The sequence below is a fragment of the Nycticebus coucang genome, chromosome 24 (assembly GCF_027406575.1).
Source record: "Nycticebus coucang isolate mNycCou1 chromosome 24, mNycCou1.pri, whole genome shotgun sequence".
Classification (NCBI taxonomy): Eukaryota; Metazoa; Chordata; class Mammalia; order Primates; family Lorisidae; genus Nycticebus; species Nycticebus coucang.
Genome location: NC_069803.1, coordinates 25,233,373 through 25,248,246, shown reverse-complemented (window position 1 = coordinate 25,248,246; position 14,874 = coordinate 25,233,373). Strand labels below are relative to the sequence as shown.

The following is a 14,874-nucleotide window of genomic DNA, read 5'->3' as shown; positions in this document are numbered from 1 at the left end:
TTTTGTCCCCAGGGGCTAAGAAACTCAAGGCAAGCAAGCGGGTGCCTCTGTGTTCAGCGTCTGTGTGTGGAAGCCCTTAAGACTCCAGCTTCCAGCTTCTGTAGGCTGAATGAAACAGATGGGAGCCTTTTCCCTTAAGAGGTCTTAATTATTTTCACTTAACTCAGCCTGGGTCTATTTTGATTGTACATTCTTGTTCCATAGAATGGAGCTAATTCCAAAACTCGTGGCCGGACTTATCCTACTGACCTTATGCGTGGAGAGCTGCTCCAGCCAACACTGGTCCTATGGGCTGCGTCCTGGGGGGAAGAGGAGTACTGAACATTTGATCGATTCTTTCCAAGAGGTAAGTTTCTCTCAGCTTCAAAATAAGACATAGCTTATTTGATTCGATTTGACTAAATGCTCTATAGGAGCCTCAATGGCACATCCCTGTGCCCTGCCCCAGAGACTCCAGGGAGACTAACGCTTAACAAAGAGAAGTTTCATTCCTGTTTTCAGTTCAGACAGGGACTAAGAAAACAAAGATCAGGACAAGTTCCAAGAAATACAGCATCAAATACAAGAGAGTACTTGAAACTCTGAGAGCACAGGGTTGCCAAAGGAATTAGCAAACGATGGGGTGGAGCCCAGATCTCTCTGGGAACTGCAAAGAAAATCCAACCTAGACCTTCTGCATATGTTTTTATCTTATTTTATCTTTTAAAAACATGTATGATAATAAACCCGTAGTACATTTTTATAATTTATAAAGAGGTATCCTTACCGAGTACATGTGCCCTGTAATTTCTTTTCACTGACAAGGGCATTGAAGCAAAGGTGTTGGAGTCAGCTAGAACATAGGAGTTAGCAAACTCAGGGCAACACAACAGCACAGTGGAAAACGTGGTGGGCTTACTTTCCTGGAGATGAGGTGACAGTGCTAGCACCAGCACTAACTGGAATTACTTGGTTTTTTCAATGAACAAAATGTGACCTCTCGGGGTCATGTAAGGATTTCAGGGGAGGGGCCATCTATAAGAGCCGAGTAATCCAAAAAGTAACGTGGGGCTGAGAATGGGGAGCCCAGCTAGAGAAACTCAAAACCATTTCTGTTTCATTGTAAGGGAATATCTCTTCTGGGAGAAATACTGAAGATAACTTAGTTTTAAAGAAGGGAGCCGGAGAATCTGAAGTCTCCTCTCCACAGATTCTACATGAAACAAATCTCATTTCCTGTGACATTTAGCTAGAAAACAAACACCAACTCTATGCACAACTGTAAACTTGTTTGTGAGTAAAGTCTCCTGGTAAGGCACAAAGGGCTTCACACACACACACCCCCCAGGAGAAAACTTTATCTCCCCTTTCCATCTGTACTATCTCTAGAGCCCCCAGGTATTCTATAGAAATGGCTGCAAGTGCAAGTTGGACCAATCAGGTGTAGAACACAAACGTCTTAATGCTGTAATTGGGTAAATGAGGCGAAAGCTATGTTGATTAGTAGGATGGAAGCACTCCAATTTGTACAAATAATCAACACATCTAATTCCATAATGGCATAAATGTATTTATGATCTATGTACAAATGACTTAATAAAAAATAAATAATAAAAAAAAGAAACGGCTGATGGCAAGATCTGCGACCTTACAGACCCCCCTCCTAATCCAGCCTCCATTAGGTCCCATCACCTCCCTACTCTCGCTCTCCACAGACATTTGTTGGTGGAAATAAAAAATACCATTTCATTTCTTTTATCTTCATCTCTAAGAATCTCATTCTTTTTCTCCAGACAGCCAATGAGGTAGAGCGACTAGCAGAACCCCCACGCTTGGAATGCACCATCCACCAGCCTCGCTCACCCCTCCACGACCTGAGAGGAGCCCTGGTGAGTTAAAGGCCCTTGGGGACCCCTTAGAACCACATCCCTGACCTTCCTGACTACTGAGATTCCTCCTGTGGTGACACCCATCCATGACCTTCCTGTTCAGTGGCTAGACAGCAGTGGGGTGGGAACCTCCACCTCCTTTTCTTTTCTTCCCCAAAGTTGAATTTAAATCCCTATAACCTTTATCTGGCTCTAGCCTTTCCGAGGCTATAGTCAGTCTTCCAATAGATTCAGCAAAGCTTCTTGATTGCTCTACTCTAGGCAAATCCACACCCCTCCACCAGGCTCTGCAGCTGTACTTGCTGTGATGTGGTTTTCCAGAACCTCAGAAAGGAGAGAAATCTCCCTTCCTTTGGAACGAAAAATGCCAGACCCAGTAAATTCATAATTTAAAGCCACAGCATTGATTTCCAGTGTTCCAATAGGACGATAGTCATGTCCAAATTCCCACCAAAAATGAAAATCTATTAATCTACGTTTTTAATGAAAAAAGTGTAAAGAGAAACATAAAAATTGAGACTTAAATTCAATGTTGGGTGTTCTCTGAGTTTTATGGTCTAGTTATTTGTAGCAGTGAGAAGGTGGTTAATTATCTGTTATGCCCAGGAGCAGGGGACGCCTGAATAAATCACAGTATGGAGATTAGAGAAAGTCAGTTCAACGTCCCACAGGACAAAAAGAAAGGGGGCAGACATCTTCCTTTCCTTTCTTTTTCTAATCTTGCTTACTACAGGATAAAAATAAGAGAAAACAGTGAAATCTCCCAAATATGACATAATGAAGAAACTAAAGCAAAGGCTGGTTTAACAGCAAACTGATTAAAGCTGAGAATGATGGCTTGCTCCTGTGATTCCAGTTATTTGGGAAGCTCAGGTGGGAGAATTACTTGAGTCCAAGAATTTGAAACCGGCCTGGGTGACAGAGTGTCACCCCCACCTCTAAAAAACCACGTTTAAAAATTGCCAATAGTCCCGGCTACTTGGGAGGCTGAGTTGGGAGGATTACCATTGCACTCCAGCCTGGGTGACAGAGAAAGACGACCTGTCTCTTAAGAACAATTAGCAAACTGATTGATCAGATCTTTATTCCATCTCCTTCCTCATATCCCAATCTTTAACTATTGAAATTTTATGTTTAACAAGCAGGTTAAAAAGACAGGCTAGGCACGGTGGCTCACACCTATAATTCTAATACTCTGGGAGGCTGAGGTGGGTGGATTGCTTGAGCTCAGGAGTTTAAGACCAGCCTGAGCAAGAGCAGAATCCCATCTCTACTAAAAATAGAGACTGGTAGTTCCAGCTACTCAGGAGGCTGAGGCAGGAGGATCACCTGAGCCCAAGAGTTTGAGGTTGCTGTGAGCTGTGATAACGCGACAGCACTCTACCCAGGGTGACAGAGTCTCTGTCTCAAAAAAATTAAATAAATAAATGAAAAGACCCTCTGTTTTATCTCCCTAGTACACAAAAACAAATGGACTTTTTCCCTAGATAATCTTTTAGAAATTAAAATGTCAAAAACGTAATGATATTTAGATACTAAAGCCAACCTTGATATATTTATCACTCACATATTTCTCAGGAAAGTCTGATTGAAGAGGAAGCTGGGCAGAAGAAGAGTTAAATCTGCTGGGCCAGAAGGATCGACAATACTTAAGGGTAATTCTGACACCGACATTCGAGATGCGTTGAGTATCTGCAAGTTTTGTGAATTTCAGAACTTCCGACACCAAGTGACGCACATTTCATAATAAAGTGCTGTATTATAAATGAGGTGGCACAAATATCAAGTTTCTCTAACTCAGAATTCTGGGGGAGGGATGCTGTGAGCCCATCAAAAGGAGCCTTCCAAGTGGAGGACCAGGCAACAGAAGGGAGGGAGAGGGGAAAAATGTCCACCATGAAGTAAAGGGCTTTGGGCTCTCCAGGACCCTGCCCTGCACTCATAAACACAGCCATGTATGCTACAGCCTAAAACAACCGACTCAGCTACTGGGTCTATGAGACTGTAATTTTATCTTTGACACATTCTACAAAAGTTAAGCTGAGGCCGTGGGCCAAGGCTTCCTCCCATTTGGAAAGAAGTCCCCTCCCGAGATCGTTTCCTGTCCCTCTGCAAGTCACATGGAACCCAAGTGAGGCTGGGGTAGCAGGGGCCTCCCAGGGCTCTCAGTCCAGTGCTCCTGTTTCCACGTGGTCTGTCCAAAGGCTGCCCGCTGAGCGTGAGACCAAGGCCCCAAAATAACAGCATTTATCTGTGTGATCCTTCTGGTATTTCATTTGAGAAATGCAATGCAGTGCGGAGAGTCTGTTGGAGACAGGATTCTGTAGTTTCTGTGTCAAACAGGGTAGCCACTGTGCATCCTCCACAAAGACCAGCCTCAGGCTTTGTGCTAGGCACGTACACGCATATTTTCACCAACCAGTCTGGGACACAAACACTGTCTTCACTTTAAAATGAAGAACATGGGCTCAGAGAGTTTAACAGGCCCACTCCGTCCCATCTGGCTCCGTGTTACCGGCTCCTAACCTGCACGGTGGTGAGCAGTTGTTGGAATCAACACTTGCAAGCTGGGCTGTTTTGTTAATCGGAGCTGAGTTAGGATACTGGGGCTCATGGGTCAACCTAGCTTTACTGGTGACCATTTCTCTGTGACATCCGAGACACCACGGCACTAAAATTCTCTTAACTTCTAAGTGGCTATGAGATCATTTGAAAAACTCAAATTTCAAATAATGTGTTCAATGTCTCAGCAACAAATTGACACAGCAAAGATCTAGGCCCTTTTCTTCCTCTTTTTTTTTTTTTTTTTTGCAGTTTTTTGGCCGGGGCTGGGTTTGAACCTGCCACCTCCGGCATAAGGGAGCCAGAGGTGCCATTTGAGCGCCTCCTTTGAGCCACAGGCACTGCCCTTTTCTTCCTCTTTTAAATCAGACAGACACGTGAAACTCCCTTCTGCCCCTCCCCTCTACTTCAGAAAAAAGGGAGATCTGTGCTAAGGAGTTTGAACAGAAATACTCCATGGGAACAAAAACTATCCCTTTCTAACATAAATATTTGCTAGTAGGCCAGGCACGGTGGCTCACACCTATAATCCCAGCACTTTGGGAGGCCAAGGCAGGTGGATTGCCTGAGCTCAGGAGTTTGAGACCAGCCTGAGCAAGAGTTAGACCCTGTCTCTAAAATAACAGCCCAGGCATTGTGGTGGGCACCTGTAGTCCCAGCTACTCAGGAGGCTGAGGCAGGAGGATCACTTGAGCCCAAGAGTTTGAGGTTGCTGTGAGCTACGATACCATAGCACTCTAGCCTACAGCCACAAAGTCTGTCTCACAAAAAAAAAAAAAATTTGCTAGTGCATAATCTTAGATTTCCCAAATACTTCTATTTCGACCATCTCTAAAACTGAATCCAAGAACTTCTTCACTCCTACTTGAACAGAATTAGGCAGAGATGTGATCTCCAACTTTATGGTTTTAGGAAACAAAAGCAAAACCACATCATTTCATTCATCAACATAAGCAGGATGGGTAAGAGGCCTATTTGCCACTTTTTTTTTAAAGGAAAATAACATAATTTACATTTGTTACATGACTCAACACATTAATTTATACTTCCTCAAAGCGTCAGGTTTCCTTTGCCAAAGTTTGTCTTTAGCACAATTTCTTTGGAGTGAGCTGTGGGACTCCCCGAAGTGGGTAAAAAGACGCTCGTGGAGTTGGGATTTTATAAAACATGCCTTCAACACCCATTTTCTAAAGTTGACTCAATGTTACTTCTAAAGTAGTAGTTTTCAATGTTGGAATAACACGGGGGAAGATATTGAAAAGAATTACGGATCCTGGGTTCCACGCTCTGTCCTCAGCACTTCTGATGTAACTGCTCTGGGGTTAGAGACCTCTCAACCTCGTTTGAGAATCAGTCCCTGTCCTTTCCGAATAAGTCCTGCCCCTTTAAATTTCCTTCTCTCTCTCTTAACCTCTGCCTAACTGTGTGCGGGGAATGAGTAAAGAAGTAAAAGCCATGTACATTCAATGAGTTGCAATCAGAAACCTGTCAGCTCAGATGCCAAAGGGGTGAATGGGAGGGGGCAAAGACCACGCCAGGGCCCCACAGTGCAGGCCTTCAAGAAAACGGGGTGTAAGGTGTCCCGAAGGAAAAGCCATTCCAAAGTTGGGGACTGACTTCATCTGCTGAATATAATTCAGACACGTAATTAACTAAACACACACAAAACTGTAAAATACACTTCCATTTTTAATTTAAAAAATAAATAACAGCAAATCTGAACAAAACTCTTCTACTCCAATGCACATCTTCCTAACTGTCCATGTTTGAAACCCAACTAGTTACAAAACCACAGGGCAGGAATCCTCGACAAAGTTTAGAGAAACAATTCACAAAAGGTGAGGAACGCACACAGCTGAGTTTGGACAGTAGATACTGGAGACCAGCTCTGGTTAGATCCTAAGAATCAGACCGAAATCATTTGCCTGAAAGGAAAACCAGCTTTTTCCTTTTGTAAATTAGAATCGAGGGCTCAAGTTTTAATCTGCCCCAAGAGAAACTTACCTTTTCCAATGTAGTTAAGGAAAAAAAACAGACTTATAGTGAGTGGAATGAATTTCCAAGGAAGTGATATTTATCAGTTTCCCAAAGGATATGGGGGGGGGGGGAAGCATAATTATTAAAATGAACGAGAAGTCTAATTACAGGCAATGCAGCCTGTATGCCATGAAATCTGAAGATGATGACACTGTTTATAAACTGTTGCAGAAACTTATGGTAATTCGTGCCAATATTTCAACATGTACTGGATTATTGGCATATTCATAATTATTATTATTATTTTTTTTTTAGTTTTTGGCCGGGGCTGGGTTTGAACCCGCCTCCTCCGGCATATGGGGCCAGCACCCTACTCCGTTGAGCCACAGGCGCCGCCCCCATATTCATAATTTTAATGTCTACACGTCTTTTGATCTTGACAGTCACGGTACAGCAGAATCAAAACACCAACCAGAGATGAGAAATGGGAAAACAACTGTGCGGACGTATAAAAGCATTTGTACACAAAGTTAGTTTCCTTCTGATTCTCCTTCTCTTTTTGTTCACTTAAAATGAGAGAAGCTAGGGCTGAAAGAGTTCTAAAAATCACGTAGTCTCAATCTCTTTTTTAAAACAAATGAGATTGAAACCTAGGAGCTGACCCACATTGACTTGCCGAGCATAGGAAATCTTTCTAGTCTTGCTTTGTGGTGGTGATGGTGGGTTTCTCTCCCCTTTTGTTATACCTGAGAAGTGAGAGTTAAGGAGGCACAAATGGGAAGGGCCTTCTAAATTCCTTTCCACACAATGGTGCCATGGGCGCACAGGAACCTCCTGGGGTGCTGGAGATGGTCTACGTCTGTAGCTGAGAGGCGGTAACACCGAGGTAAAGCTATGTGAAAATTCACCCATCTGCACACCTAAGATGTGTGCATTTAACTGCACATAACTTCCCTATTTGAAAACGAGAAATCCAGCTGGATGCGGAGGCTCAGGTGTGTAATCCCAGCACTCTGAGGGCGGAGGTGGGAGGATCCCTTGAGCTCAGGAGTTCGAGACCAGCCTGAGCCAAGAGCAAGACCCTTTTTTTTTTTCTTTACTAAAAAAAAAATTGAAAAATCGTCCAGCTGTGGTGACGGTAGTCCCAGCTACTCAGGAGGCCGAGGCAGGAAGAACATGGGAACCCAGGAGTTTGAGGTTGCTGTGAGTTAGGCTGATGCCAGGCCACCCTAACCTGGGCAACAGAGTGAGACTCTACTTCAAAAAAAAAAAAAAAAAAAAAGAGCTCTGTCCAAGACCTGGCAAGGAAAGAGTCAACAAAGGTAGACTATTGTCACACCCAGCTTTATGTCTGGTTTTATCTGATCGATTGGAGGGGTAGCTGCGGTTTTTATGGGCCTGTCAAGGTCCAGGGGTCCAGGTGGAGGAGGAAGCAACCCGTCGTCCAACAGTGTAACTGTCATCTGATACTACTCACTTTCCAATCCTACAGCACACCAGCGTCACTGTCTCTGTACACCGGGGCTGCACACTGCACCACCACATCCCGACGGGCTAGAACTGTGCCTGGAATTCCACAGGAACTTAATATATGTGGAAGAAAACAATCCTTAGATCCCCAAATCCAAAAAAGACCTCAAAGCCAGACGAGTCACCAGGCCAGAGACAGAGAGAAAGAAAAAAAAAAAAAAAGGGATTAAAAACTATCACTGCAAACCTGCAAACCACAAACCAAAATTCACAAAGGTTGTGACAATGTGGAGACTAATTCAAATGAGTTTCACTATTGGAGACGTCTAACCCAGAAAGATAAAGCTCCATCCTTTCCCTTTTCCTCCCTGTTCCTCATTTCTTCCATATTTAGTGTAATCATGGGGCATTTCTTTGCAGTTTTCCTCTTTTGACTTCAGGACAGGCATTATATATGAATTTGTCAAATGTGAAAGAAAACAAACCCTCCAATGTCCTCTGTAATCTACTGTCCACAACACTACCTAGAATCCTTTGTGTCCAGGCAGGAAAAAGGAATTATTTCATGTGGAAGAGGAATCAGATAGAAAAATATATCGAAAAGGGGAAGATAGCTGAGCACCGATGTATGACCCCTGCCTCTGTTCAAAGACCAGACTGTGGGACTCACTTTGCACTGGAAGGATCAGTTGGAGGTTTTTATTGGTGACCCAGTTAATCTTTCTATAATATTTTAATGGGAGCCCCCAAAGCAGGGTGAGGCACACAAATTTCCTCTTGCCAGACTGCACAGTGACTTCTCAGAAGTTGTTCCAGGCTCCTCCTTCCCCTATTGGGCTTGAGTTCTTTTTATGTAAAATCCTCTTCGGTTCTTATAAACGCCTTGTCTCTGTTCATAAATAATTTTGTAAAAGGCTCCAAAAGATGCCATCCAAAAGAAGGGCTCTCCATGAACTCACATTCCAAGGTATTTTTTTTTTTACATGGCATATCAATCATGTCGGAAAGTTCCAGCGCTTATGCAGGCCCAGTAGAGAAAAGAAAGGGCCGTTCCAGCAGCACCTCGCCCTTTGCGTACTCCATCTCATTTGAACCTCGCAACAGCTGGCGTCAGAGGTCTTACTGAGAAGGTGAGGAGAAAGGAAACTCCAGAGAATTTCAAATAACTCGTGGGAGTTTACAAAGCTAATAGATGACATTGCTGAGATTTGAAACCATATGGGTTTAATTCCGAAGCCCATTTTTTTTCATGATCCTACACTGCAAGTTTTCCTGGTTGGGGACTAAGGGTCACATTCTCCACGCTTCTAGAAGATCCACACGAATTTCTTGAGTCCCACACTGGACTCGCCTCAGAGGTGTTTCCTTGCCTCTTGCGTTGAACTGACATGCGTCTCTCCTGAAGGGGCTGGCAGGGGACAGGCAGGCAGACACCAAGTCGCAAAGCTGCAATCTGTCTGCTCTCGCCACCTCCTTTTCTGGGAAGGGCTGTGGGCCAGGTTGGGGAAAAGACCCCTGGCGAGCTTCTGCCATGATGACCCTCAGATTCAGTCAAAAAGCTTTCTGCTTTGCCACAAATACCTAAGTAGTTTAGAAATATCTGGGGCATTTCAAACACTGTTCCAACTAGGGGACTACATTAAGGAATTTGTCAGAGTTGTCCTTTAGATCTAAGTGTTACCTGGGCACAGACATAATTTAGCAAGCGGGGTTATTAGTAAGAATCTGTATGACAATTTTCTGTGTGTAGCCTCAATTTCCTGATGTACTAAGTGAAGGAGGTTTTGGTATAACCCCAGAGGCCCTGCCAGCTTCAACAGCCATCGCTTTGTGTGGCTATTAATGTAGGCGTATGTAATATTTGGTCATTAAAATCACCCCGTCTTTTCTTCTGAAAGGAGTGCTGACGATTAGTACCATTAGCAAGTAATCAAACTAATTCCACAATCAAGAGGAATAAATAACCACAGGGGAATATTGCACTGTAATCTCCAGGGTAAAGTCAGGTAGCGGAGAGAGGCCACTGAGTCGTCCAAATGGGATGTGGAGAAGCTGCTGCTGAACCCGGACTTCTAAGTCCCATGTCGCCAGTGACTTGAGCTCGGAGCAGGGAACCGGGACAAAGACTGTATGTGCAAAAGGAAAAGCTTCAAAGGGGTCTGTGGTAAGAAGGAGTGACTGCCATGCAGCGAGGGCCACCCGTTAGGAGTGTGGTGGGATTCTGGAGGGGGAACAGGCAGAGGGCAGCTTTCCTGTGCCACGCAAGGGTGGGGTGAGGGGACACAAGAGCTCAGAGTTCCTGTTGTTTCAGTCATGGAAGCCACTCATGCCTGAAAGCAGACAATCCCGGTGAAATACGTGTGTTCTTTTCTTCAAAGATACAATTGTTTTGGCCACCAAAGTGCACACGACATCCATCTCTTCCAGGATGCTATTTGGGACAGGATAGGTATGTCCCCATGAGAAAAGTAACTGCGTCTCAGAAGCAAAGCGAGAAATCCCTTCGAGGTGTAGGTTACCGGGGGGCCACGCCACCAACACTGCAAAAAAAACTTGTCCAGACCCCAGTGTCTCTGTGGCAGAGGCTAAATGTAATATGATGGAGATCTCTCCATTCAAAAACGCACAGGACATGGCCAATTCTGGAACTCCCTGTAGACTAGAGGGGATGTGGCCCCAAACATCGACCAAAGGAAGCTTTTGGAAGAATAAAATCGTCCCAGAGCAGGCAACGCAGTTATCAGAGAGCCCTGTGCCATGGGGACACTTCTCAGGCAGCAGGTGTCCAAGGCACTCGGAGTTTCAGGCAGAGGGCAAGCCTCTCACTGGGGTCCAGGCTCAGAAGAAAGGATGCTGGACTTTCGAGCTTTTGGAGGTGGCGGGGGTGGGACTTTGGCTTCTCTTCGGACAGGCAGAGGGGGGGCGATCTGCAAAGGCACACACGTGAAATCAGAGGAGGGTCTCACGTTTCCTCCCAGTTCCGCCTGCTCCTTCCCACTTTGCACATTCCGCTTTCGCTTCTAATGGATCTGGGTTTATCCGGACAGCCTTTGCAAGGTAGAAAGACAGACAGACAGACTCGCCCTCCCTCATTCTCGTGGAGCGAATCAGACACATACACACAATGACTACTGTATCGGGAAGACTCGGGTTTCTGGCATATATAGAGACATTCAGTAGATGTTTGTGGGATGAATGACGGAAACCCATCTGAGACCACTCTGTTCCTAGGCGAGGGAGAGAGAATGTCTGCTTTACCTTCACCCACAGGAAAAGGTCTGCTTGCATATCACTGAAAACTTCCCTAACTCTTGTGGTTTCAGGAGTGAACCAAGAATGGATGACAGTGACAGTGAACCTGCCTACTGAAAAGCTTGCAATGTCCACCATCCTCTCGGGAGTGGAGCCCCCTGGCGCGGTCAGCCGTGGCCCCATACCTCAGTGGAGGTCCTCGGGCTGCTCTCATAGGGCTTGCTCTTGGGGGGAGGCGGGGGTGGGACAGGAGCAGTCACCAGGCCGTCCACCTGCAAAGATGGGGAGCCTAGAAATGACATGAAGCACACAGACAAGAACATATCAGAGACTCTCATTAAACACCGAAGCCAACCTGGTCGCCCAAATTGCTAAAGCCATATTCTGTTTAGAGACAGGGTCTTGCTCTGTGGCTTAGGGTGCAGTGCAGTGCAGGGGCACAATCGTAGCTCCCTGCAGCCTCAAACAATCTTCCTGAGTAGCTGGGATTACAGCTACTTTTATTTTTTGCAGAGATGCAGTCTAGCTATATTGTCCAGGTTGGTCTTAAACTCTCAGCCTTGGGCAATCCTCCCATTTGGGTCTCCAAAGTGTTTGGGTTTACGGCCATGAGCCATGAAGACATATTTATGGTTTCTGTGGATGAAATGAAAAAGATCTCTTACCCCCCATGACAAAGGCAATGCCCTTCATTCACCAGAAGTTTCACGTCTATCTTTTTGCTCAGAGTTTTTTTGTTTTTTGTTTTTGTTTTGGCTGGGGCTGGGTTTGAACCCGCCACCTCTGGCATTTGGGGCCGGTGCCCTAACTACTTTGCGCCACAGGCACCGCCCGCTCAGAGTTTTTAATCAGTAAGCTGAAGATGAAAACATTTTCTGGACCTTCTGGTAGTCCTCTATTCTCTCATACCCCCAAGTGCTAAAGAAAACATCCTCTCCTCTGGAAACTTTAACTGATTCTTTATAAAACTTGGCCGATCGTTGTCTCCCATTTGGCACTGATAGATTTATCCCCCCAACTGTGCCTCTGTACTAGGGGACACTGTAATTCTTCCCAAGGGTTGTGTACCCTGGTCCCTTAAGCCAGACTGTAAGTTGTACCTGGAATGGGTATATTTCTTGTCCCTACACAGGTCTCTCTGCCCCATAGTTCATCCATAAGTTACTTGCTTTCTGTCTGGGCCTAGTCCTGATCTAACTCATTTATCCTGCACAGCTGGAGAAGGGAAGACCCTTTGGATCATGAGTCCTGATGGCCCCAGGCTTCCTTGCAATACACACTGTTTTGGCCCAACCTTTTGAGGGAAAAAGAAGGATGTTCGTTAGACATGGGTGGTACTACTTGTTAGCAGTACATAAAATGTTTTGCACCTTGTATCTGTTGTGTTTTGTAATTGTTACATAAAATTTCTTGTAGCATGTTAAAACATAAATGCTAAAATTCCTTTATAATACAGAAAACAAAGACCTGAATATGAACAAATGAAAATTTGAGTTAAATAATTAAAACAAAAGATTTTTTTTTTTACTGAAAGTTCGAGCTCAAAACGTGGATGCATTACACTTGGGAGTGCATTACACATGGCAAAATACAGTTAACAGTACAGCCCACTCACCTTCATCACGCCACTGAATCAAACCAACTTTAAATGGTCCCACACACTTTGTGGCTGGCTTAATTCAAATTGCTCAGATTCCTAAACCTAGCCTATTCCTTAGTAAAAAGAACATAAGGAATTTAGGAAAACTTACTTAGGGTCCTGGTAGCTTTAGGAGTGAGTGGAGGTGGGCTCAAGGGTGTTGACTGAGGAGGTGAAGAACCATGAAATGGCGTGAGCCGATTATCCATCAGCTGGAGACTCTTTGGTCTTTGTGTTTTTCTGGTTGGGCTCTGGGACCAGGGAAGAAAACACAGCACAACAGTCTCACAGGGAGGAAGGCTGAGCTCGGCAAGCCTCTGACCAGCCTCTGTACAGGGACCTCGACAAGGAGCCACTGCCCTGTGGTGGGCAGCAGGGCAGAGCTACACCCTGGAAACACTGACCCACAGGTCAGCTGGATGTGAACTTGATATTACACAGTGCACTTGATATTGCCCTTGATATTACTCAGTTGCACTGCATGTCACTGACATTGGAAATAAGCCACCCTGATTCCCAGGGAAAATTGGTCTTGTCACACTTAACAACTTGATGTGGCTTATAGAAGAAGAGTCTTTTTTTAAAGAAAAATTAAAAAAGAGAAATGACAATGTTTGGACTGACTTGATGGACCGCAGTGATAAGAACCACAACTCCAAGCATCAACCACACAAGTTTATGTTGTGGGTACAAGATCTTGCACCAATATTGATTCACAGACTCAGAATTCTCCATGTGTGCTCTTGTCACCACAATCTGTAACATGACACTACCACAGGCTGTTGTATGTCCTGAGACAAGCCACAGACAGCCTTCTGTCGGGTGACACACTGCCACGGACTGAATGGTGATGTGTCTGGGGACAGGAGAGGCAGTGGGAAGCCCCCAGGACAGCGATTTGTTTTTTTCTTTTTGTTTTACCATGAGATCAGGTTCTGGAGCTTTTTCTGCAATGACCTGGGACTTGCTCAGACTCCAGTCTTTTCTCTTGAATTTGCTGATGCGGTTCTCACCGTCCTCTCTGAGGGGCAGATCTTCGACTCTGGCACCTGACGAGGCCCTGCGCTCTAAAAGTGGTTCCAGGATCGACCTATCAGTGAGCAATAGGACAAAAGTGACGAAATGTGGATCAACAGGCAGTCAAAATTCCCTCCACAAGGCCCAGTGGTTTTGATTCTTCATTTCAGTAACTTGACTCATGACTTCACTCTCAGGTTCTAAATCTAAATTTTTATTTATTTTTTTTTTTTTTGTAGTTTTTGGCTGGGGCTGGGTTTGAACCCACCACCTCTGGCATATGGGGCCGGCACCCTACCCTTTGAGCCACAGGTGCCACCCTAAATCTAAATTTTTAATCCCAACTGAACAAACATCTCATGGTGTAAATGTACAGAGACCATCAAATGTCTAGATGAAAATATTACTGAGTATTTATTTATCTTATCCCCGGAAGAAAAGGTCTCAATTAATGTACAGGAACATCCAGCCATCTCAATGCTGGGTATATACCCAAAGGAAATGAAGTCATTTTATGAAAGTCACCTGCACCCAAACGTTTATCTCAGCACAATTAACAATCGGAAAGATGAGGAGGCAGAAACCTAAATGCCCATCAGTTCCCAAGTAGAAAAAGAAAATATGGTACACCTATAGACAAAGGGTGCCCCCCAAATGTATACACATTTAAGAAAGGAAAAAAACTGAATTAAAACTGTAATGCTCTAGTTGCATTTGACTTTTGCAATTATAAAGGTAGTATTTCTCTTGCTATTAGTATATAGTCACTAATACAATTTTAACCCAGTTTTTTCCTTTCTTCAATGTGTATCCATTTTTGGGCACCCTCTGTGTATACCAAGGAATGAAATAATAAAGGATAAAGAAAGGACTAACTTGGGTGAAACTGGAGACAATTATTCTAAATGGAGTATCTCAGGAATGGAAAACGAAATACCATACATTCTCACTCGTAAGTGGGAACTAAGAGATGGGAACACATGGGCACGAAGTGATATAAAGGGCGTGAGAGCAAGAGGGGAGGGGGGTGAGGAGGAAGTGTGGGGGCACAAGTTCACCTGTTGGGTATAAGGAACACTATTCTGGTGA

At 44.6% G+C, this 14,874-nt stretch overlaps 2 protein-coding genes across 6 annotated transcripts in view; one reads left to right on the top strand and one right to left on the bottom strand.

Annotated features, from left to right (window-relative positions):
- The first annotated feature begins 200 nt into the window (after positions 1-200).
- GNRH1 (gonadotropin releasing hormone 1) lies at positions 201-5,038 on the top strand. Its single transcript, XM_053578591.1, has 3 exons — positions 201-346; positions 1,773-1,868; positions 3,447-5,038. The coding sequence occupies exons 1-3, from the start codon at positions 206-208 to the stop codon at positions 3,486-3,488; spliced, it is 279 nt and encodes a 92-aa protein (XP_053434566.1). The 5' UTR covers positions 201-205; the 3' UTR covers positions 3,489-5,038.
- Positions 5,039-6,090: 1,052 nt separating this feature from the next.
- DOCK5 (dedicator of cytokinesis 5) overlaps positions 6,091-14,874 on the bottom strand; it is a 197,573-nt gene continuing 188,789 nt past the window's right edge. For 3 of the 5 annotated variants that reach the window (XM_053578247.1, XM_053578249.1, XM_053578250.1), the window contains 4 exons: positions 13,690-13,858; positions 12,881-13,019; positions 11,315-11,418; positions 6,092-10,804 (listed from right to left, as the gene is read on the bottom strand). In XM_053578247.1, coding sequence (XP_053434222.1) covers positions 10,700-10,804; positions 11,315-11,418; positions 12,881-13,019; positions 13,690-13,858 — 517 coding nt within the window. In that variant the 3' untranslated portion in view covers positions 6,092-10,699. Of the gene's footprint in view, positions 10,805-11,314; positions 11,419-12,880; positions 13,020-13,689; positions 13,859-14,874 lie in introns of all 5 variants that reach the window. The other 2 variants (XM_053578246.1, XM_053578248.1) reach the window with 1 other exon arrangement.

Excerpts from the sequence above, each read along its gene's own strand:
- GNRH1 (XM_053578591.1), top strand. The coding sequence starts at position 206 with ATGGAGCTAATTCCAAAACTCGTGGCCGGACTTATCCTACTGACCTTA. Across the intron at positions 347-1,772 it reads TGATCGATTCTTTCCAAGAG|ACAGCCAATGAGGTAGAGCG; the intron begins GTAAGTTTCTCT and ends CTTTTTCTCCAG. Across the intron at positions 1,869-3,446 it reads ACGACCTGAGAGGAGCCCTG|GAAAGTCTGATTGAAGAGGA; the intron begins GTGAGTTAAAGG and ends CATATTTCTCAG.